We start from the raw sequence: 24,003 nt of genomic DNA on the forward strand, positions 1-24,003 counted from the left end.
GTATTGTCCGAGAAGACCTTTACATGTCTGTTCTTTACCAGGGACTGGGTGGCTACTAGGACCTTCCAGATTGCATGTAGCTCTCTGTAGTTCGATGATCTCTTGCTGTCTTTCTTTTCCCAACGTCCCTGGAAGTACCTTCCCTGGACGTGACCTCCCCAGCCTTGCTGGCTTGCGTCTGTTGTAACCGATATACTTGGATCCTGAATCCATTACACACCAACTTGAAGATTCCTGGGAAGCGTCCACCATTTTAAGGATTTTTTGAACTGAGGAGTCTCAGTTTCTGACTTAGTGAATTCTGATTTCTGTTCCAAGACGCAAGGACCTCCTGCTGTAGTCGTCGAGAATGAAATTGGCTCCAACTTACGCAGGGAATGCAGGCTGTCATCAGTCCTAAGACCTTCATTGTGTCTGATAGAATTCCAGCTTCTGGTAAACAGATGGACTTTTGCTACTATGCCCTTTAGCCTCTTCACTGGTAGGTAGGACATTCTTGTGTCCGAATCCAGTATGACTCCCAAGAATTTTATTTTTGACTTGGGTACCAGATCCGACTTTGTCCAGTTTATGATCCATCCTAGACTTTCCAGTGTAAAGATGAGGGACTGACAGTTGACCCTGAGCTGGACTGTGGAGTCTGCTGCAATTAGAAAATCGTCTAAGTAAGGGATTACCATAACGTCCCGACCTCTTAGATATGCCACGACTTCTATCATGAGCTTTGTAAAAACTCTGGGGGCTGACACTAGACCAAAGGGTAGGCAGCGGAATTGGTAATGGTGGATTTTTCCCTCCATTTTTACCGCAAATCTTAAGAACGTTTGATGGTCTGGGTGAATTGACACATGGTAATATGCACTCTTTAGATCCAGAGTACACATTACCCACTCCTTTTCCTAGAAGGGGAATAGTTGACCGAATCGACTCCATTTTGAATCTTTTGTATCTTACCCATTTGTTTAAGTGTTTTAAATTTATTATCGTTCTTGACTCTCCCGACGGTTTTAATATTGAGAAGAGATTCGAGTAGTGACCTCTGCGCTCTTCTTGAGGGGCTACCGGAACAATTGTGGCAATGTCCAGGAGGTCCTGGATGTCTGACCACATGGGGGATGCTGAATTTAGATGGGAGCTGGAAACCAAGAATCTTTCGGGAGGTAGAGACATAAATTCTATCTTGTACCCCTGTGATACCACCTGTAAGACCCACAGGCTTGTGGTAACTTTCCGCCATCCCCCTAGAAACTCTGATAGCCGGCCCCCTACTCTGATGGCGTGATTATCTCCGGTAGCTAGACCCTGAACCTGAATAGCTCGAGTCCTTGTTTTTGAACCTGCTCTCTCCCCCTTTTTGATAACTCCATCTACCCTGTTTCCCTTTTCCCCTGTATTCTGGTTTATGATTATAACGGGGTCTACATCTGAGGCCTTCTCCAAAATATCATCGAGGACAGGTCCGAAGATTCTGCCCCCTGAAAAGGGTATAGAACACAGTTTGTTTTTAGAATGCATATCCCCCTGACTAACTCTTGAGCCAAATAGCTCTCCTGGCTGTATTTCATAGGGATTGACCCCTAGCCGCGAACCTTGCTGTTTCTGCAGAAGCATCAGCTAAAAAGGTGGTTACTAGTTTTAACAGAGGGAGAGATCTTAAAATAGTTTCCCTAGGAGTTTTAGCTGACAATTGATCTTGGAGATCATCAATCCACAGGTGTATAGAGCGAGCGATGGATGTCGCCGCAAAATTAGCCCCTATAATTGCCGCTGAACTTTCCCACGCCCTTTTTAAAAGGCCATCTGCTTTCCTATCCATGGGCTAATTTAAGTTAGAAGAGTCTTCAAAAGGAATTGATGTCCTTTTGGACACTTTAGCCAGCGGGATGTCTATTTTAGGAATGTCCACCCATGCCTTGATTTCTTCTGGGTCAAAAGGCAAGCGGAGTCTAAAGTCTTTGGGAATGGTTAGCCTTTTTTCCGCCTCTTCCCATTCCTCTAGAATCATAGAGCGAATATGGGAGTTTACTGGAAAGATCTTAGAAGTCTGGGAGCGTAACCCCCCCCCAAACATCTCATCTTGTACCGAACACATCAGTTGAGGGTCTTCAATATGCATAGGATGCCTTACTGCTTCTAAAAGTTCCCCTGTGTCAGCAGCAGCAAACAAGTATCTTCTTCCTCTTTCCGGAAACTCTCTACTTTCCTCCTCTTCCTCCGGATCCGAGTCCGAAAAGGACGAGTCCACTGAGGAAACTTCTTCTCTAGGCCTCTTCCTGGATCTTTCAGAATGTGACGGTTGAGGGGGAACCAAGCCTGACATAGAAGCTTGAACTTCCTCTCTTATATTGGCTCTCATTAGACATAAGAGAAGCCTGCTCTTCTCCTACAATCTTGCAGGTGCATGTCTCACATAGGGGTTTCTGCCAGGCTTCCTTCAGCTTGGCTGCACAAATAGGACATTTCCTATTTTTGCTGGGCTTCTTTATAGACTTTTCTGGTAAGGAGGAGACCTAAAAAAAATACATAATTGCCGCTACTAACGTATTTATGCTGCCATATAATTGTAGCCCTGTCACTTACGTGTCCTAGGACCTCCTGCCCTGCTTCAGACTTAGCTGCGTCCACCATAGTAGAATGAGGATCGCATGCACCACCCCTCATACCTTTATGCTTCCTGATGTGTTGCTCCCGCGCAATCCTGACAGTTCCGGAAGTGTTTTCTCCATGGAGAAAAGGCGCCGCCCGCCCCCCTCAGCCGCGAACCGGAAGTGACGCACGGCCGGACTTGAGAGCGGTGCATCGTATGGAGAGTTCCCCCGGAAAAAGACCGCATGGAGATCCATGGTCAGCCGAGGCGTTCCGGGCATCGAATACACAGGGGGCGCGACAGAAGGGTTGAGAGGCCCCGGCAGGGGGGGAGCGACCCCCGGACCAGGGGAGAGCGACCCCCGGACCAGGAGCAGTGCTGCACTGGTAGGCCGAGGGACCCTCGGGCGGGTGTCAGCCAGCGGGTGCCTCATAGCGGGGAGAAGCAGAGCCCCCTGATCCACACCTCCCGCACAGAACGGTCAGTCTTCCTCTCGTCCGTTCCCATCCATCATGGGACAGGAAAACACTGAAGGGTGGTAGGTGGAGGGTCCTTTTAACCTCTCGTGTTTCCTGTCCCATGACGGATAAGAAGGAAGTCCTCCAGTGTGCTGTCAGGTGGTGACCTGGAAAAATAAGCTTTTAGTATACTCACTCGGGGGGGCGATCTGGTCCGATGGGTGTCACAGGTCCGGCGCCTCCCATCTTCTAACGATCGCCGCCCTCCTGTTTGCTTCATGGCTCCCCGGCATCGTGCTCCTGCGCAGGCGCACTTATTTGCTCTGTACTTATCTTCCCTGTTGAGGGCAGAGCAAATTCCTGAAGTGCGCAAGCGCTGGGCCTCTCTGACCTTTCCCGACGCCTGCGGGACAGCTCTCTCCCCCCCCCCACAGCTCCATGCACAGTATGTATGGGGGCTGTATTATACTCTATAGGAGCCTAATTGTACATGGGGGCTGCATTATGCTCTATAGAGCAGGGGTGGGGAACCTCAGGCCCCAGGGCCATTTATGGCCCTCGATGACATTTTATCAGACCCCCAGGCAGATTCTCAGGGACCGCAATCTTGAGCAGGGAGCTGTATTTTGATTACAACCAGCTCATTAATTTCTTCTTGATCTCTTGGCACACACACGCAGTATTCACTACTGAGCACTGAAGGGCATGCAATGAAAGATTATGTCCTGAAACCAGTGCCAGAGTCAGGATGGATTTTGTGGGCGGAGTTTGAACGGCCCCCGAAGGACGGTATAAATACCCAAATGGCCCTTGGTAGAAAAAAAGATTCCCCACCCCTGCTATAGAGGCTGCATTAAACTAGGGGGGTGCTGCATTGTACTGAGGCTGCATTATACTCTTTGGAGCTGCATTATAATTTATACTCCTGGTTTTCGTTTACAAATACTAACCAAATACTGAATGTGTGAACGTGAACTAAAACTAATTGTGAATGCAGAGCTATTGAGTCATTTGTGCCTTTATCTTTGTAAGAAAGACTACTATATGCTATTACAAACACAAGAAAAAAATAGAATAAAGTAAACCACAAAAATTGGACAAAAGTCCATCTTTGTAGGCCTCAGCTTGGAGTGGGTCCCTAGGCAGGGGTGTAACTACGGTTACTTCAGGGGTTGTAGTCTCATGCAGGCCCTGAAGCCACAGGGGCCCAAATGGTCCTTTAAAGCCATATGAGAAGACCAATACTATTACAGGCCCATTATTGTTGGGGTCCTGCTGGAGATTTTGTACTGGGTCCCTGAACTTCAAGTTATATCACTGGCTCTATGGATACATTTAGTGTGGTTGATCGCTTCTATGCCCAATAAACTCTTAAGTGAAGACCACTAGCTTGACGTGAACATCACCTAATTTCGGAGCCCATCATCCACAAAATGAAACGGCCAATAGGAGCGTCTCAGCCCACCACCTTGTCACTTCTGGTACCCCTGAACATTGCCCAGCTCTGCTTCACAAACACTGTCATTGTGACCACATCAGTATTTTCCTGGTAAATGCTGGAGGATGATGGCACCTATAGGAGGCTGGCACCTATACGAGGGCTGGCACCTATACAAGGCTGGCACCTATAGGACGCTGGCACCTATACGAGGGCTGGCACCTATATGAGGCTGGCACCTATAGGACGCTGGCACCTATACGAGGGCTGGCATCTGTACAGGGCTGGCACCTATACGAGGCTGGCACCTATAGGACACTGGCACCTATACGAGGCTGGCACCTATAGGACACTGGTACCTATATGAGGGCTGGCACCTATACGAGGCTGGCATCTATGTACCTGTGTGAATGACTGTCCAGACAATGACACTCAGAGCAAACTGCCGTCAGGAGTAGGGTTGAGCGAAACGGATCGTTCATTTTCAAAAGTCGCCGACTATTGGCAAAGTCGGGTTTCATGAAACCCGACCCGATCCCTGTGTGGGGTCGGCCATGCGGTACGCGACTTTCGCGCCAAAGTCGCGTTTCGTATGACGCGCTTGGCGCCATTTTTTTCAGCCAATGAAGGGGCGTGGGCAGAGTGATGACATAGGTCTTAGGGGCGTGGACGCCTATCGCCATGTTGTCGCTTGTGCGCTGTAGCGATTTGCACTGTGTAACACCAGCTTTTCAGTTGAGAGAGAGAGAGAAAAAAAAAAAAAAATAATAATTCCCATTGGCTTTGCATTGGGTTTCGTGTTTCGGTCGATCCTCGACTTTTCGCCATAATCGGCCGATTTCACTCGACTCGACTTTTGAGATAGTCGGGTTTCGCGAAACCCGGCTTGACCCTAAAAAAGTCAAGGTCGCTCAACCCTAGTCAGGAGCATTAGAAGCTGCTAATTAGTGCAGGATATAGGAGGCCGACTTGTCAAATCCGTGTCCAGAAGCTTTGTGGACCTTCCTAAAGGCTTAGGGTACCGTCACACAGTGCAATTTTCATCGCTACGACGGTACGATCCGTGACGCTCCAGCGTCGTAACAATATCGCTCCAGCGTCGTAGACTGCTGTCACACTTTGCAATCTACGACGCTGGAGCGATAATTTCATGACGTATGTGCGATGTAGAAGCCGTTGGTTACTATGCGCACATCGTATACGATATATGTTACACCATGCAATCATGCCGCCACAGCGGGACACTAGACGACGAAAGAAAGTTTCAAACGATCTGCTACGACGTACGATTCTCAGCGGGGTCCCTGATCGCAGGAGCGTGTCAGACATTGCGATATCGCTCGAACGTCACAGATATATCGCTCGAACGTCACGAATCGTGCCGTCGTAGCGATCAAAATTTCACTGTGTGACGGTACCCTTAGAGCGCAGCATTAACCAGACATTTGTTTATTTTGTATGTTCTCCCCGTGTATGCGTGGGTTTCCTCCGGGTTCTCCGGTTTCCTCCCACATTCCAAAGACATACTGATAGTGAATTTAGATTGTGAGCCCCATCGGGGACAGTGATGATAATGTGTGCAAACTGTAAAGCGCTGCGGAATATGTTAGCGCTATATAAAATAAAGATTATTATTATTAATAAACAGATAAGACTCCTCACATGCAGGACTCGCTGCTGCACAACAGTGCGCCGACGACAGCAACCAGGGATCATCTTATGACCTAACAGAGCAGCCCACCGGGCATTTGCCCGATGAGGCAGATTAGCAGTCCGGTCCTGGAGAGGACTCTTACAGTAAAGAATAAAAGTCTGTTCCAGTAGTGATGGACAAACACCCGTCAATGATGGGAGTCTGCAGCGGAGTGCCACATCAATGACAGTAGGCAACTGTGGGATTAGATTGCTGGAGGGCGGAAATTGTACGAACAGCTATTGCGGGGCACGGATACCAAAGAGAGGTGACAGTGAGGAACTGCCATGATAAGTACCGCAAGTGCGGGCTGTACGGTGAAGGATCTAAAAAATGATTGTGCTGTGTGAAGGAAGTGCTGCTGAGGCAATTGCCAACACAATGTTGCAAGTACCAAAGTGCTGCTAGTGTGAGTCAACTGATAACAACCGTGCTGCAGTCTTCAGAGACTCAGTGACCTCACCCCACTTGGCAAGTGTCATTCACCCTTTACTTACTGGTTTCGATGATGCTGGAAATTCCTGCTGGGTCCGGCTTCTCCTCGGCTAGGCTGCAAGTCTGCACTTATCTAAGCTCCTTTATTACTATGATAATTACACAGTAATACGACAACTTATCTCCACGAGGTCACCTGTAACAGCGGGGTCCGGCCGGTGGCAGGGACTGACTCTAATGTAGGCTGGTATCAGTGTAGCCACCGCCGTCATGTCCGCTCACCACCGATATCTTCACTTACAGGTCACATTAAGGGGAAGCCCTTACAACAACTCACGCGGACCCCGTCCTCGACAGGCTGTTCTCATTTGCTGTGAATATTTTGAGAAGATCACAGTCGCGGAACTCAAAGGAGGATTCATCAGAGCTGAGGAAATGGCCCAATAGATGTTCCCTGAACACTGTGCATTTTGGGGGAGGGGAATGTAGAAAACAACACAAGCTCCAACCATCTGCGGTTTCTTGACTTTTTATAAAGTTGAGGAACAGCCGCGATCTTTGGTGCATTATGACGAGGAGGTTTTGAGAAGGTCCTGCAGGATTTGTCATCGAGAGTCTGGAGAAGAGTCCGGGGGGCCGGCGGGGACAGCTCTGTATGCGCGAGGGCTCGTAAATAGGACAAAATCACAAAGATCGTGCCGACATGGGGGAAATAGAACTTTGGGAACGCAGGGTGGCCATATTACAGGTGCACGCGGTCTATCCTCACCAACAAGGGTCTTTATATTACAGAAGCCCCTCACAACGTCACGTCTCGCACAATCCGCCATGTCCTGCTGTATCCGCCATGTCCCAGGTTCACTCTTTAATGGCTGCAGCCACACTGCTTCTTCCCGTATTTTCTGGGCAATAGGGGACAATGGCACAAAACACAAATCCGGCCTCCTGATAAGATTTCTTTAGTTCAACCTTGAGGCAGAGAAAAGGTTCAGTTTCCAGCAGCCGAGCGGTAAGACGATCACGCGGCACAATTACGACATATCAATAAGACGCACCAGTTTTTTGGGGTCAGAGCACAATCCGATCACTGCGCCGCCGCTCCCCGGTAACTTCACTGCGCACCCGTGCTGCAAAGTAACAGCATAAGGGACTAATGGTTGTAATGATCGGAACTGGCCACAAGGTGGCAGGAAAGTCCAATACATGAGGCGATGGCCGCCAGCGGTTGCGCAGCTCTCTCTCCATTACCTGTTGGGCGATTTCTATCATCTTTAGGTTCCCCGGACCCAGGCAGGCGTCAGTGAAGACCGATCTATGAGAGAAGGATGGAAGGCAGAACAATGAGGAGCAGCGCTCTGCTCACAGCGCAGATGGTCCCCCTGCAGAGACAGGTGTGACAGGAGGCGCCGATAACAGAGAACACTAGAGGTTACAGTATGTACATAACACGTAGGCCGACAGCTGAAGCCCGGCAATCACAGACCCTGCGGGACCTATTCACACGCGGGGGCTCCAGCATTCTGCCGCCTCAGGGTTCATTACCTCCTCAGAGACAGATTCCTCTTCATCAGCTCGGCCAGTTCCTCCCAGTTCTTCTCCTCTATGGCCGCCCTGGAAGAAAGGACGAATGGACAAGTCACCTCCATCAACAGCAGGAACTAACGCAATCAGCCAAACTAGAGGCTCAACCTCCTACATCAGCAGTGGGGGCTGTGTGGAGAGCGGGGGGCCGAGGGGAAGCGGGGGCCGCGGGACTGCAGGGGAAGCGGGGGGCCGCGGGACTGCAGGGGAAGCGGGGGGCCGAGGGACGGCAGGAGAAGCGGGGGGCCGAGGGACGGCAGGAGAAGCGGGGGGCCGAGGGACTGCAGGGGAAGCAGGGGGGCCGCGGGACGGCAGGGGAAGCGGGGGGCCGCGGGACGGCAGGGGAAGCGGGGGGCCGCGGGACTGCAGGGGAAGCGGGGGGCCGAGGGACGGCAGGAGAAGCGGGGGGCCGAGGGACTGCAGGGGAAGCAGGGGGGCCGCGGGACGGCAGGGGAAGCGGGGGGCCGCGGGACGGCAGGGGAAGCGGGGGGCCGAGGGACAGCAGGGGAAGCGGGGGGCCGAGGGACAGCAGGGGAAGCGGGGGGGCGAAGAACGGCAGGGGAAGCGGGGGGCCGAGGGACGGCAGGGGAAGCGGGGGGCCGAGGGACAGCAGGGGAAGCGGGAGGCGCAGAGGAAGTGGGGGGCCGAAGAACGGCAGGGGAAGCGGGGGGGGGGGGGGGGGGGCGCGGGACGGCAGGGGAAGCGGAGGGCCGAGGGACAGCAGGGGAAGCGGAGGGCAGGGGCAGCGGGGGGCCGAGGGACAGCAGGGGCAGCGGGGGGCCGAGGGACAGCAGGGGAAGCGGAAGGCAGGGGCAGCGGGGGGCCGAGTGACAGCAGGGGAAGCGGAGGGCAGGGGAAGCGGGGGGCTGTGGGACGGCAGGTGAAGCGGGGGGCCGCGGGACGTCAGGGGAAGCGGGGACAACGGCCAAAGCTTACATTGCTTTATCAGTCAGCTCAGCAAATATCGCCATGGCCTCAACAACCTCAGGGTCACCTGCAAGAAAATGGAGGCTTAGATACAGGGCTCAGCAGACAGTATCGCACAGGAGAGAATTAGATACACGGCTCAGCAGACCGTATCGCATAGGATAGGATTAGATACACGGCTCAGCAGACAGTATCGCACAGAAGAGAATTAGATACACGGCTCAGCAGACAGTATCGCACAGGAGAGGATTAGATACACGAGTCAACAGACAGTATCACATAGGAGAGGATTAGATACACGGCTCAGCAGTATCACACAGGATAGGATTAGATACACGGCTCAGCAGACAGTATCACATAGGAGAGGATTGGATACACGAGTCAACAGACAGTATCACATAGGAGAGGATTTGATACACGGCTCAGCAGTCAGTATCACACAGGAGAGGATTAGATACATGGCTCCGCACAGTATCACAGGATAGGATTAGATACACGGCTCAGCAGACAGTATCACACAGGACAGGATTGGATACAGTGACTGGAGCACAATGGGTTTTCTCACCATTCTGCCAGCGTTGTCGCACATTATTGTGGATGACGCCGGAGTCGCTGGGATCCCGCAGATACGCCAGCCAGAATGGCGGTGCAGAACTCGCATCCATGTGAACATAGTTTCCTGTGAAACATCCAGACACAAATCATCGGATACAATGAATCATAGACGGCAACAATGTAACACTGGCAGCAAGTCATGTGATGCAGAGATGGCTGCAGTGGCCAATCACAGCACAGTACTGATCCTGCAGGGAAGTGGGTGCAATACTCTGCAGACCTCGTGTACTGGAGACCGGGTGACAAGACCATGACCGGAGGGGCCAGCAATATAAATGGCGGCACTCACCGTATCCCTGCTCCTCCATGATGGGTCGGCTGAAGTCCATGTGGATGAGACCCTCATAGACCTTAATAAAAGACAAACTCATTCAGCTCCAATATCAGGGACGCTCTGCCGTCCGGCACAATGTGGGGGCGCAGACACTGTGCACGGTATACAGAGCGGAGGGTCCCGTGATGCACCACCATGGCACCTCCACCGCCGCTACCTTTATACACCATTGTATATCACCTGCACCACGCGGTCCTGAAGGCCGGCCGTTATAAACAGTTCTTCTTTCTCAACATCCAGAATGAAATTTGGCTGCATCGTCTTTGGAAGATCCTACGACAGAGAACGGCCCCAGACTGATTGTAACCAATGATCAAAAAGAGCCCCGCCCCGAGCAGTAAAGCCCCGCCCCAAGCAATGAAGCCACACCCCGAGCAGTAAAGCCCCACCCCCGAGCAATGAAGCCACACCCCTGAGCAATGAAGCCACACCCACGCTTACACATCACCACCGCCCAGGACAGAGAAGGGTCTAAGCCCAAGTGATAATGTCTGAACCGTGTACCTAATCCTCTCCTGTGTGATACTGACTGCTGAGCCGTGTATCTAATCCTATCCTGTGTGATACTGACTGCTGAGCCGTGTATCTAATCCTATCCTGTGTGATACTGTCTGCTGAGCCGTGTATCTAATCCTATCCTGTGTGATACCGTCGGCTGAGCCGTGTATCTAATCCTATCCTGTGTGATACAGTCGGCTGAGCTGTGTATCTAATCCTATCCTGTGTGATACTGTCTGCTGAGCCGTGTATCTAATCCTATCCTGTGTGATACAGTCGGCTGAGCTGTGTATCTAATCCTCTCCTGTGTGATACTGTCTGCTGAGCCGTGTATCTAATCCTCTCCTGAGTGATACTGTCTGCTGAGCTGTGTATCTAATCCTCTCCTGTGTGATACTGTCTGCTGAGCCGTGTATCTAATCCTTTCCTGTGTGATACCGTCGGCTGAGCCGTGTATCTAATCCTATCCTGTGTGATACAGTCGGCTGAGCTGTGTATCTAATCCTCTCCTGTGTGATACTGTCTGCTGCAGCCACTTACATCCTCGGTGAGATTGTAGAACGCCATCAGACATTTCAGCGTCGCGGACACGATGGCGCTGAGAGAAATAAAGCAGAAATATTGGTGGATAACTGCGCTGGATCGGAGTCCCGGTAACAGGCGCCATCTGCTGGACGTGCAGTGTAAGTGACGGCTCCATCCCCGGAAATGAGACAATCTGCGCACTATTAAAATTAAATACCCTTTGACAGTGCGAGCGCTCATGAATGTGTTGCTGCCATTTGTAGAAGTGTCCGTAAATTACTCCGAGCGGCTCTGAACACACAGAGAAGGGGCCGGAGAGGCAGAGCCGCGGTGACGGCGCAGCACAGCGCTGCCGGAGGACGACGCATTGTATGATAAACACCAATTTACAATCCTCCATCTGCAGCCGCCATAAACTCCCTCATAATGTGCAGAGGAGACGAGCGGAGACCGACGGCCACTGCTTCATTTACACAGAAAATGGGAAGAAAATTGTCAAATTGTGAAGACGAAAAAATGGAATCAGATTATTTTACATGAAAATAGAAAAGTAGAATGAATAAGAAGCAGGAAAACGGGAGAGAAACACAAACTTCTCCATCCAAGAGACACAAAATATCCAATTACAGAAATGAGAAACAATAATAGGAAAAAAACCCTATTACTGTGAATAATCAGAGCAAGAAGCACCACAAATCCCAGAAATTACCACAGGAGCAAAAACATAACTGCTATAATACTGCCCCTATGTACAAGAATATAACTACTATAATACTGCTCCTATGTACAAGAATATAACTACTATAATACTGCCCCTATGTACAAGAATATAACTACTATAATACTGCCCCTATGTACAAGAATATAACTACTATAATACTGCTCCTATGTACAAGAATATAACTATAATACTGCTCCTATGTACAAGAATATAACTACTATAATACTGCTCCTATGTACAAGAATATAACTACTATAATACTGCTCCTATGTACAAGAATATAACTACTATAATACAGCTCCTATGTACAAGAATATAACTACTATAATACTGCCCCTATGTACAAGAATATAACTACTATAATACTGCCCCCTATATACAAGAATATAACTACTATAATACTGCTCCTATGTACAAGAATATAACTACTATAATACTGCTCCTATGTACAAGAATATAACTACTATAATACTGCTCCTATGTACAAGAATATAACTACTATAATACTGTCCCTATGTACAAGAATATAACTACTATAATACTGCCCCTATGTACAAGAATATAACTACTATAATACTGCTCCTATGTACAAGATTATAACCATTATAATACTGCTCCTATGTACAAGAATATAACTACTATAATACTGCCCCTATGTACAAGAATATAACTACTATAATACTGCCCCTATGTACAAGAATATAACTACTATAATACTGCTCCTATGTACAAGAATATAACTGCTATAATACTGCCCCTATGTACAAGAATATAACTACTATAATACTGCCCCTATGTACAAGAATATAACTACTATAATACTGCTCCTATGTACAAGAATATAACTACTATAATACTGCCCCCTATGTACAAGAATATAACTACTATAATACTGCCCCCTATATACAAGAATATAACTACTATATTACTGCTCCTATGTACAAGAATATAACTACTATAATACTGCCCCTATGTACAAGAATATAACTACTATAATACTGCCCCCTATGTACAAGAATATAACTACTATAATACTGCTCCTATGTACAAGAATATAACTACTATAATACTGCTCCTATGTACAAGAATATAACTACTATAATACTGCTCCTATGTACAAGAATATAACTACTATAATACTGCCCCTATGTACAAGAATATAACTACTATAATACTGCCCCCTATGTACAAGAATATAACTACTATAATACTGCTCCTATGTACAAGAATATAACTACTATAATACTGTCCCTATGTACAAGAATATAACTACTATAATACTGTCCCTATGTACAAGAATATAACTACTATAATACTGCCCCTATGTACAAGAATATAACTACTATAATACTGCCCCTATGTACAAGAATATAACTACTATAATACTGCTCCTATGTACAAGAATATAACTGCTATAATACTGCCCCTATGTACAAGAATATAACTGCTATAATACTGCCCCTATGTACAAGAATAAAACTACTATAATACTGTCCACTATGTATAAGAATATAACTACTATAATACTGCCCCTATGTACAAGAATATAACTACTACAATACTGCTACTATGTACAAGATTATAACTACTATAATACTGCCCCCTATGTACAAGAATATAACTACTATAATACTTCCCCTATGTACAAGAATATAACTACTACAATACTGCTCCTATGTACAAGATTATAACTACTATAATACTGCCCCTATGTACAAGAATATAACTACTATAATACTACCCCCTATGTATAAGAATATAACTACTATAATACTGCCCCTATGTACAAGAATATAACTACTATAATACTGCTCCTATGTACAAGAATATAACTACTATAATACTGCCCCTATGTACAAGAATATAACTACTATAATACTGCCCCTATGTACAAGAATATAACTACTACAATACTGCTCCTATGTACAAGATTATAACTACTATAATACTGCCCCTATGTACAAGAATATAACTACTATAATACTGCCCCCTATATACAAGAATATAACTACTATAATACTGCCCCTATGTACAAGAATATAACTACTATAATACTGCTCCTATGTACAAGAATATAACTACTATAATACTGCCCCTATGTACAAGAATATAACTACTATAATACTTCCCCTATGTACAAGAATATAACTACTACAATACTGCTCCTATGTACAAGATTATAACTACTATAATACTGCCCCTATGTACAAGAATATAACTACTATAATACTGCCCCCTATGTATAAGAATATAACTACTATAATACTGCCCCTATGTACAAGAATATAACTACTATAATACTACCCCCTATGTATAAGAATATAACTACTATAATACTGCCCCTATATACAAGAATATAACTACTATAATACTGCCCCTATGTACAAGAATATAACTACTATAATACTGCTCCTATGTACAAGATTATAACTACTATAATACTGCCCCTATGTACAAGAATATAACTACTATAATACTACCCCCTATGTATAAGAATATAACTACTATAATACTGCCCCCTATGTATAAGAATATAACTACTATAATACTGCTCCTATGTACAAGAATATAACTACTATAATACTACCCCCTATGTATAAGAATATAACTACTATAATACTGCTCCTATGTACAAGAATATAACTACTATAATACTGCTCCTATGTACAAGAATATAATTACTATAATACTGCCCCTATGTACAAGATTATAACCATTATAATACTGCTACTATGTACAAGAATATAACTACTATAATACTGCCCCTATGTAAAAGAATATAACTACTATAATACTGCTCCTATGTACAAGATTATAACTACTATAATACTGCCCCCTATGTATAAGAATATAACTACTATAATACTGCCCCTATATACAAGAATATAACTACTATAATACTGCTCCTATGTACAAGATTATAACCATTATAATACTGCTCCCTATGTACAAGAATATAACTACTATAATACTGCCCCTATGTACAAGAATATAACTACTATAATACTGCTCCCATGTACAAGATTATAACCATTATAATACTGCTCTTCTGTACAAGAATATAACTACTATAATACTGCTCCTATGTACAAGAATATAACTACTATAATACTGCTCCTATGTACAGGAATATAACTACTATAATACTGCCCCTATATACAAGAATATAACTACTATAGTACTGCCCCTATGTACAAGAATATAACTACTATAATACTGCCCCTATGCACAAGAACATAACTACTATAATACTGCCCCTATGTACAAGAATATAACTACTATAATACTGCCCCTATGTACAATATAACTACTATAATACTGCCCCTATGTACAAGAATATAACTGCTATAATACTGCCCCTATGCACAAGAATATAACTACAATAATACTGCCCCTATGTACAAGAATATAACTACTATAATACTGCTCCTATGTACAAGAATATAACTACTGTAATACTGCCCCTATGTATAAGAATATAACTACTATAACAATGCTCCCATGTACAAGAATATGACTACTATAATACTGCCCCTATGTACAAGAATATAACTACTATAATACTGCCCCTATGTACAAGAATATAACTACTATAATACTGCTCCTATGTAGAAAAATATAACTACTATAATACTGCTCCTATGTACAAGAACATAGCTACTATAATACTGCTCCCTATGTACAAGAATATAGCTACTATAATACTGCTCCCTATGTACAAGAATATAACTACTATAATACTGCCCCCATGTACAAGAATATAACTACTATAATACTGCTCCTATGTACAAGAATATAACTACTATAATACTGCCCCTATGTACAAGAATATAACTACTATAATACTGCCCCTATGTACTCGTATATATGGGGGTCACCTGCAGATATAGTACATATTAGACATAAGAGATAAGTAATAATATCCATTACCTGCTTCCAGCTAATCCCTGTAAAAGATCAGAAGTTCCATTACTTTATCTTGTAGATTTGTTACTTTCCGCAGATGTTGTAGATTTAGCAGAGAATATTTTTTTCTTGCTTTTCTGTAATTTGCGTTTTGTGCCCAGGACATGTTATATCATGTGTGGGGAGAGGACTGAACAAACATTTCAGTATCTTAAAGCATTGAGACTAAAAGACTCGGATATAACCCAGCAGCCGCGGTGGTCTAAGCCGCGGTGGTCTAAGCCGCGGTGGTCCGAGTCGCTGTGGTCCGAGCCGCGGTGGTCCGAGCCGCTCCCCCTCAGGCCCTCTCCCCGGTCGTCCTCATCACTGGGGGCGCTGGTCCAGTCTGGTCCCGGTCCCCGGACGGAGCAGTCTCACACCTCTGATATACAGACCTGGCGCCAGTCATTTGCACTTACCACTTGGCGCGGAATATTCACGTTATATTTCAGGGTGAAGTTCTGCTTGGACAGAGCGATTCTGAAAAACATCACAACAGATTTAACCCCTTCTGCTCCACGCCCGGCTGATGACGCCTCGGAGGTAAAGACGCTCACCCCTTCTCGGAGCAGTACTGGTAGAACTTCTTGCAGGTGGCTTGTAGGAGTCTCAGCCCTCCCAGGTATCTGCCGGTCAGAAGGAAGCGAGGGGGAGAAAACGGCACAAGGTACAAAGTGTCAATGTAATTACAAGGAGCGAAAGTAAAAATTAATGTTTTTCGATTTAGGGGAGAAAAAACTGAAGGATTTCTGCAGTCCTATGTAAATACGGCTCAATCATTGTAAAATTAGAAATTCTGCAACTTTCTATACATTTTGTGGTGGATGTATGAAGGTCAAGCAATACGGAGACCAGCCAGACGGCGCCGAGCAATACCGAAACCAGGCAGTGCCGAGCAATACCGAGACGAGATGGTGCCGAGCAATACCGAGACCAGACAGCACCGAGCAATACCGAGACCAGACAGCGCCGAGCAATACCGAGACCAGACAGCACCGACCAATACCGAGACCAGACAGCGCCGAGCAATACCGAGACCAGACAGTGCTGAGCAATACCGAGACCAGACAGCGCCGAGCAAAACTGAGACGAGACGGTGCTGAGCAATACCGAGACCAGACAGCGCCGAGCAATACCGAGACCAGATGATTTCTGTAAGTTTTTCTCCTGTTTATTTTGACACTGTTTTGCATAAGTTGTATGTCTTTTTAGTATCATATTTTTATACCTTTTTCTTATTGTAAGCATTGAATCTTTTGTTATTAAAGTATAAAACTTTAACAAGTTGAACCTTGAATGTTCTAAAAGAATCCATAGCCTAAGGTGTGTGAGCCTTATGAGTGATAGACATATTTTTATTAGTATTATTATTAGTACAGGACTCACCGCCCGTGTATTCGGTGAGTGGTGGCAGCGTGTATGAGCGTGTGTGTGGCCTGGGTCGGTGTGTGATTTATGCTCCCATTATAGCATGGGACAGAGGTTGAATGCTGGACTGAGAGTGGGGAGATAGATTAACCCTTGCAGGCACAACCCCAAGTCACGTGTGAGAGCAGGCACGTGACGAATAAGTGACACCACGGAGAAGGGATCCGTGACAAGACCTGACAGCACGGAGCAATACCGAGACCAGACAGCGCGGAGCAATACCGGGACCAGACAGCAGCGGGTAATGCAGAGTCCAGACTGTGTTGAGTAATATAGAGACCACAGACGACACCGAACAATACCGAGACCAGACAGTGCCGAGCAATACTGAGGTCTTACGGTCTCGCGAGCGCCGAGCTCATCAGAACTCGCCCCAGTGGGGACAGCGATGAAGTCTGTAAAGCTGTGGAATTAATGGCGCTATATAAGTGAGTAAAATAAACACCTTATGCTGTGTAATAAATTCAATGTGACGCCTCCTAGTCTAACCTTAGACCTCACCTATCAGTCAACTTACTTTTTGCCACAATTCTGCAGCATTGTTTTTTTAAAATGCAGAGTGTCTTATATCAAGCCACGCACCGTTGTTGAGGCCATGCCCCATTGTCACAACTTTAATTGTGAAGATCATTAACGATCCCCATTGTGCTCAGATTCTTTGCCATCTCCAGCTCTCTGCTTGCTGTCAGTGAACGGCCCAGACGGAGTTTTGTGCTGCTGATCCCGTGCGGCTCGGTCTGACATCAGGAGCTCACTCAATGTTCTGTCTGCAGACCACCCTCCATCTGTCCTGTCATACCCCTCCGCAGTGTGGTCCTACAGCTAAGGGTTAACAGATCCCGAATCAGCACAGATCTGGTCGCGTCTCCCCTCCCCCACTCACCCCTCTTTTCTGCTGATATAATGGAGATCCAGCAAACTCCCGAACTCTGTTGGGTCATTTAATGGATGAGGAACCAAAACCTGATTGGATGAAGCAGACAAAACTCGATTACTCTGCGGCACCTACAGGATCATTCTGCAGCACAGAGGATGTCAGGAAAGGAGGCGACAGAGGGAACATGATCCTCAGCTGCAGAGAACTTTAGGAGACGACCACACTCACCCCAGCAGTACAGAGGATTTCAGGGCAGCAGTTCCCTAACCTCCTCCCACGGTCATGATTTATAGAGGAGAATATAGACCGTGGGAGTCCAGCAGCAGCACAGAGGATCTCAGGAACGTAGTATGGTTATAGCATGGAAGGTCAGAGACTAAGGACTACATAGCGGGATAGGCAAGGTTACAGCAACACAGAGGATGTTAGGAGGAGTGACATCAGGTACAGAGCTGGCAGGATTGTCAGCAGCACAGAGGACGTCAGGAGAAGAGTTTGCTGATCCGGAGATAACAGAGCCTAGAGTAAAGGCCCCGTCACACATAGCGACGCTGCAGCGATACCGACAACGATCCGGATCGCTGCAGCGTCGCTGTTTGGTCGCTGGAGAGCTGTCACACAGACAGCTCTCCAGCGACCAACGATCCCGAGGTCCCAGGTAACCAGGGTAAACATCGGGTAACTAAGCGCAGGGTCGCGCTTAGTAACCCGATGTTTACCCTGGTTACCATCGTTAAAGTAAAAAAAAAACAACCGCTACATACTTACCTATCGCTGTCTGTCCTCGGCGCTGTGCTTCTCTGGTCTGGCTGTGAGCACAGTGGCCAGAAAGCAGAGCGGTGACGTCACCGCTGTGCTTTCCGGCTGACCGGCGCTCACAGCCAGACCAGAGAAGCCCAGCACCGGGGACAGACAGCGGTAGGTAAGTATGTAGCGGTTGTTTTTTTTTACTTTTAGGATGGTAACCAGGGTAAACATCGGGTTACTAAGCGCGGCCCTGCGCTTAGTTACCCGATGTTTACCCTGGTTACCAGCGAAGACATCGCTGAATCGGCGTCACACACGCCGATTCAGCGATGTCAGCGGGACCTCAACGATCAAAAAATGGCCCAGGCCATTCCGACACGACCAGCGATCTCACAGCAGGGGCCTGATCGCTGGTACGTGTCACACATAGCGAGATCGCTACTGAGATCGCTGTTGCGTCACAAAACTCAGCGATCTCGCTAGCGATCTCGCTGTGTGTGACGGGGGCTTTACAGGGGCTGCGTCATTATCAGCAGGGGACACGGGTAATAGAATGTGAGGAAGTAACATAATCCAGCAGCACAGAGGATTTCAGGAGGCGATGATGCGGATCTTTTTAGAAGGTCACAGTCTGGGTATGACGAGTCAAATACGGGAGCTGTTGGGGGTCCGAAGACCATGAGGAAAACAGCTGAAAACTAATAGTGGAGCCCTGGTTGTCAGAAGAAGATGAAACCTGCCGCCTGGAAGCATTTTACAAAAGACAATAAATCGTGTGATCGATGCGGCTCAGAGCGGCGCGGAGCGGAGAAGAGGCCATTACCGCTAATTACAGTCCTGTCATCATGTCAGACCCTTTCCGCTCATTACATTTTCAGACGCTTTAAGCCATAAGCTTTGAACCGGGCTGAAAGCAATCAGAAAATGAGGATGACTACAAGTCCCAGCCCGCCACCCCGGATACAATGCGGCACTGTCCACCCCGCGTCCTCATCCCTCTCCCCGGAAGGTCGCTTGCGGGGGCTCAGATAAAGGGCACATTTACATATTTTGCACTTAGCGGATGATTATTAGACTAAAAACCTCCAAATAATGAGAGCGAAGGGAGGACGGAGGAGCACAGGCGGTGGCGCGCAGGCGGCGGAGGAGCGCGGGCGACGGAGGAGGAGCGCGGGCGGCGGAGGAGGAGCGCGGGCGGCGGAGGAGGAGCACGGGCGGCGGAGGAGGAGCACGGGCGGCGGAGGAGGAGCACGGGCGGCGGAGGAGGAGCACGGGCGGCGGAGGAGGAGCACGGGCGGCGGAGGAGGAGCACAGGCGGCGGAGGAGGAGCACAGGCGGCGGAGGAGGAGCACAGGCGGCGGAGGAGGAGCACAGGCGGCGGAGGAGGAGCACAGGCGGCGGAGGAGGAGCACAGGCGGCGGAGGAGGAGCACAGGCGGCAGAGGAGGAGCACAGGCGGCAGAGGAGGAGCACAGGCGGCAGAGGAGGAGCACAGGCGGCAGAGGAGGAGCACAGGCGGCAGAGGAGGAGCACAGGCGGCAGAGGAGGAGCACAGGCGGCAGAGGAGGAGCACAGGCGGCCTCTCCTCTCCTGACACTTATCTCATGGACAGAAGATTAAAGGCAAAGTTATTCCCACAGACAGCCCCATGAACATCGGGGATGATGGACGCCCCAGCGCCTCTTACCAGCTTTTTACTCTCGGAGATCGTGACCTCAGCCCAAAAGTTAGAAATCGTCATAGAAATCGTCTTCCCATAATATCCGTCCGAGGGGTTCCCAATAATCCCTATTCTGAGGAAGGGAAAGAAGTAAACAGGTCAAACAAACTGGAAGATCACCAGCATTCCCAGGAGAAGGCGCCACTGATCCGGGGGAGTGTGCTCACTACCTGGCATATGATCTGCAGGTGATCGCCTTCACCCGCGGCTGATTCTTCACCGCAGAGTAGAGAGCCAACCACTTAGTGTAATCTGGCAATCCCTAGGAAATACAGGATGGCAGCACACAAGAAAAACACTCAGGTTATACCAGCTGTGCATATATAATTACAGGAGATGCCCAGGTTATACCGGCTGTACATATATAAATATATACGGGAGATGCCCAGGTTATACCAGCTGTACATATATAATTATATACAGTAGATGCCCAGGTTATACCAGCTGTACATATATAATTATATACAGGAGATGTCCAGGATATACCAGCTGTACATATATAATTATATACTGGAGATGCCCAGGTTATACCAGCTGTACATATATAATTATATACAGGAGATGTCCAGGATATACCAGCTGTACATATATAATTATATACAGGAGATACCAGCTGTACATATATAATTATATACAGGAGATGCCCAGGATATACCAGCTGTACATATATAATTATATACAGGAGATGCCCAGGTTATACCAGCTGTACATATATAATTATATACAGGAGATGTCCAGGTTATACCAGCTGTACATATATAATTATATACAGGAGATGTCTAGGTTATACCAGCTGCACATATATAATTATATACAGGAGATGTCCAGGATATACCAGCTGTACATATATAATTATATACAGGAGATGCCCAGGTTATACCAGCTGTACATATATAATTATATACAGGAGATGTCTAGGTTATACCAGCTGTACATATATAATTATATACTGGAGATGCCCAGGATATACCAGCTGTACATATATAATTATATACAGGAGATGTCCAGGATATACCAGCTGTACATATATAATTATATACAGGAGATGCCCGGGTTATACCAGCTGTACATATATAATTATATACTGGAGATGCCCAGGTTATACCAGCTGTACATATATAATTATATACAGGAGATGTCCAGGTTATACCAGCTGTACATATATAATTATATACAGGAGATGTCTAGGTTATACCAGCTGCACATATATAATTATATATAGGAGATGTCCAGGATATACCAGCTGTACATATATAATTATATACAGGAGATGCCCAGGTTATACCAGCTGTACATATATAATTATATACAGGAGATGTCTAGGTTATACCAGCTGTACATATATAATTATATACAGGAGATGCCCAGGTTATAACAGCTGTACATATATAATTATATACAGGAGATGCCCAGGTTATACCGGCTGTACATATATAATCATATACAGGACACACCCAGGTTATACCGGCTGTACATATATAATTATATACAGGAGATGCCCAGGTTATACCAGCTGTACATATATAATTATATATAGGAGATGTCCAGGATATACCAGCTGTACATATATAATTATATACAGGAGATGTCCAGGTTATACCAGCTGTACATATATAATTATATACAGGAGATGTCTAGGTTATACCAGCTGTACATATATAATTATATACAGGAGATGCCCAGGTTATAACAGCTGTACATATATAATTATATACAGGAGATGCCCAGGTTATACCGGCTGTACATATATAATCATATACAGGACACACCCAGGTTATACCGGCTGTACATATATAATTATATACAGGAGACACCCGGGTTATTTCAGCTGTACATATATAATCATATACAGAACATGCCCAGGTTATACCAGCGTGCTCCCGATCACCACATATCTGGCTGCTGATTGGCTGCACACACTCACCACTTGTCCTATGAGCTGGAAGCCGGTGGGCAGCTTCATGCCGTACACGGGGACGGCGGCGGAGTTTATCAGCCATTCCTGGTCAGGAGCAGAGATCGGTTACAATGTAGCAGGTGACAGAATGCCGAGATCTAGAACATTGATACGTTGTTACCATGTATCTGCCCAGCACTCGGTCTTCAGTCTTTGGGAAGCGGCTTAGAAAGGTTTCGAGGGTCGGCAGCGTTTGCCTCTGGAAGCAGTAGAAGACCACGCTGGCCAGTCTCGAGAGGGTCTCGCCTTGTGGGGGCTTCTCCAAAAAACGTGTAATTCTATAGAGAGACGATAACTCGGAACTGAGGAACCTCATAGTATCCGTCACACTAGGGTCAATATTACAGTCCTCTGGGAGGAGAAGGGTCACTCAGCTTTCCACAGACCCCGAATGACAATTACCTGCCCCTGCACTGGATTCTGCTCCACCTGTGTCAGTCCTCACTGTAGCCCCCCTTCCATGCATTAATATACTGCAGACCAATGCTGGGGGTCTTATCTGTGACCGCACTGAATCTGAGGCGGCTCATGGATGACATTGGGGGCATCACTCAATCTGTGGTTCGGAGGCCGCTCTCTGCGGGGGTCTGCATGGTCTGTGGGTGAGAGCCTGTGCTGTATGGCGGCTTATAGTCCGTATATCAGCTCACGGTATATTGGGGTCTCACCGGTGAGTGTCTGGACAGACTTCTACTATCCCCCGGGAAGACGGACATTCACCTTCTTCCATCTCATAATAGATTGCCAGCTCACCGCCCTAAAACAAGACAAGGAAACGATAAAGACGGAGAAACCTGGAGCCACAGGAAGAGGTCACGACAACGTCACCCGCTCCACAGCCATCAGAGCCACGGACTCCACAACAATGGACTCTCCCACGCCCACGATAACCCCTATGGGGGCCCAAACCATCACCTCCTACACAGCGTGAGGCATCACCATAATCCTATCAGCAGTCACGTGTGGCCACCCCCAGCCTCCGGCAGTCACGTGTGTCACACCCCCCTCCGCAGCCTCCGGCAGTCACATGTGCCCCCCCCCCAGTCACGTGTGTCACCCCCCCCAGCCTCCGCCAGTCACGTGTGCCCCCCCCAGTCACGTGTCACCCCCCCAGCCTCCGCCAGTCACGTGTGCCCCCCCAGTCACGTGTGTCACCCCCCCAGCCTCCGCCAGTCACGTGTGCCCCCCCCCAGTCATGTGTGTCACCCCCTCAGCCTCCGGCTTTCCCGTGTGGTGCCTCCGCCAGTCACGTGTGGCACCACCACCCCCCCCCCCCCCCTCCGCCAGTCACATATGTCACCATCCCCCCCAGCCTCCGGCAGTCATGTGTGGCGCCACCCCCCCAGCCTTCACCAGTTACATTTGGCCCCTGCAGCCTTCACCAGTCACATTTGGTCCCCCAAGCCTCCGCCACTCACATGTGGCCCCCCCAGCCTCCACCAGTCACATGTCACCACTTCCCAGCCTCCGCCAGTCACGTGTCACCATCCCCCCTCCCCCAGTCACATGTCACCATCC

The 24,003-nt window shown here is 47.5% G+C and overlaps 1 protein-coding gene across 4 annotated transcripts in view; it reads right to left on the reverse strand.

Annotated features, from left to right (window-relative positions):
* Window positions 1–7,124: 7,124 nt before the first annotated feature.
* LOC138650878 (uncharacterized) overlaps window positions 7,125–24,003 on the reverse strand; it is a 42,651-nt gene continuing 25,772 nt past the window's right edge. For all 4 annotated transcript variants that reach the window (XM_069740731.1, XM_069740733.1, XM_069740730.1 and 1 more), the window contains 18 exons: window positions 23,154–23,242; window positions 22,607–22,763; window positions 22,453–22,530; window positions 20,699–20,790; window positions 20,496–20,601; window positions 18,069–18,148; window positions 16,315–16,383; window positions 16,177–16,237; window positions 15,743–15,759; window positions 11,107–11,164; window positions 10,249–10,341; window positions 10,024–10,084; window positions 9,685–9,798; window positions 9,129–9,186; window positions 8,154–8,222; window positions 7,860–7,923; window positions 7,667–7,738; window positions 7,125–7,580 (listed from right to left, as the gene is read on the reverse strand). In XM_069740731.1, coding sequence (XP_069596832.1) covers window positions 7,470–7,580; window positions 7,667–7,738; window positions 7,860–7,923; window positions 8,154–8,222; window positions 9,129–9,186; window positions 9,685–9,798; window positions 10,024–10,084; window positions 10,249–10,341; window positions 11,107–11,164; window positions 15,743–15,759; window positions 16,177–16,237; window positions 16,315–16,383; window positions 18,069–18,148; window positions 20,496–20,601; window positions 20,699–20,790; window positions 22,453–22,530; window positions 22,607–22,763; window positions 23,154–23,242 — 1,449 coding nt within the window. In that variant the 3' untranslated portion in view covers window positions 7,125–7,469. The remainder of the gene's footprint in view (window positions 7,581–7,666; window positions 7,739–7,859; window positions 7,924–8,153; window positions 8,223–9,128; window positions 9,187–9,684; window positions 9,799–10,023; window positions 10,085–10,248; window positions 10,342–11,106; window positions 11,165–15,742; window positions 15,760–16,176; window positions 16,238–16,314; window positions 16,384–18,068; window positions 18,149–20,495; window positions 20,602–20,698; window positions 20,791–22,452; window positions 22,531–22,606; window positions 22,764–23,153; window positions 23,243–24,003) is intronic.

Source organism: Ranitomeya imitator, chromosome 10 (assembly GCF_032444005.1).
Source record: "Ranitomeya imitator isolate aRanImi1 chromosome 10, aRanImi1.pri, whole genome shotgun sequence".
Lineage (NCBI taxonomy): Eukaryota > Metazoa > Chordata > Amphibia > Anura > Dendrobatidae > Ranitomeya > Ranitomeya imitator.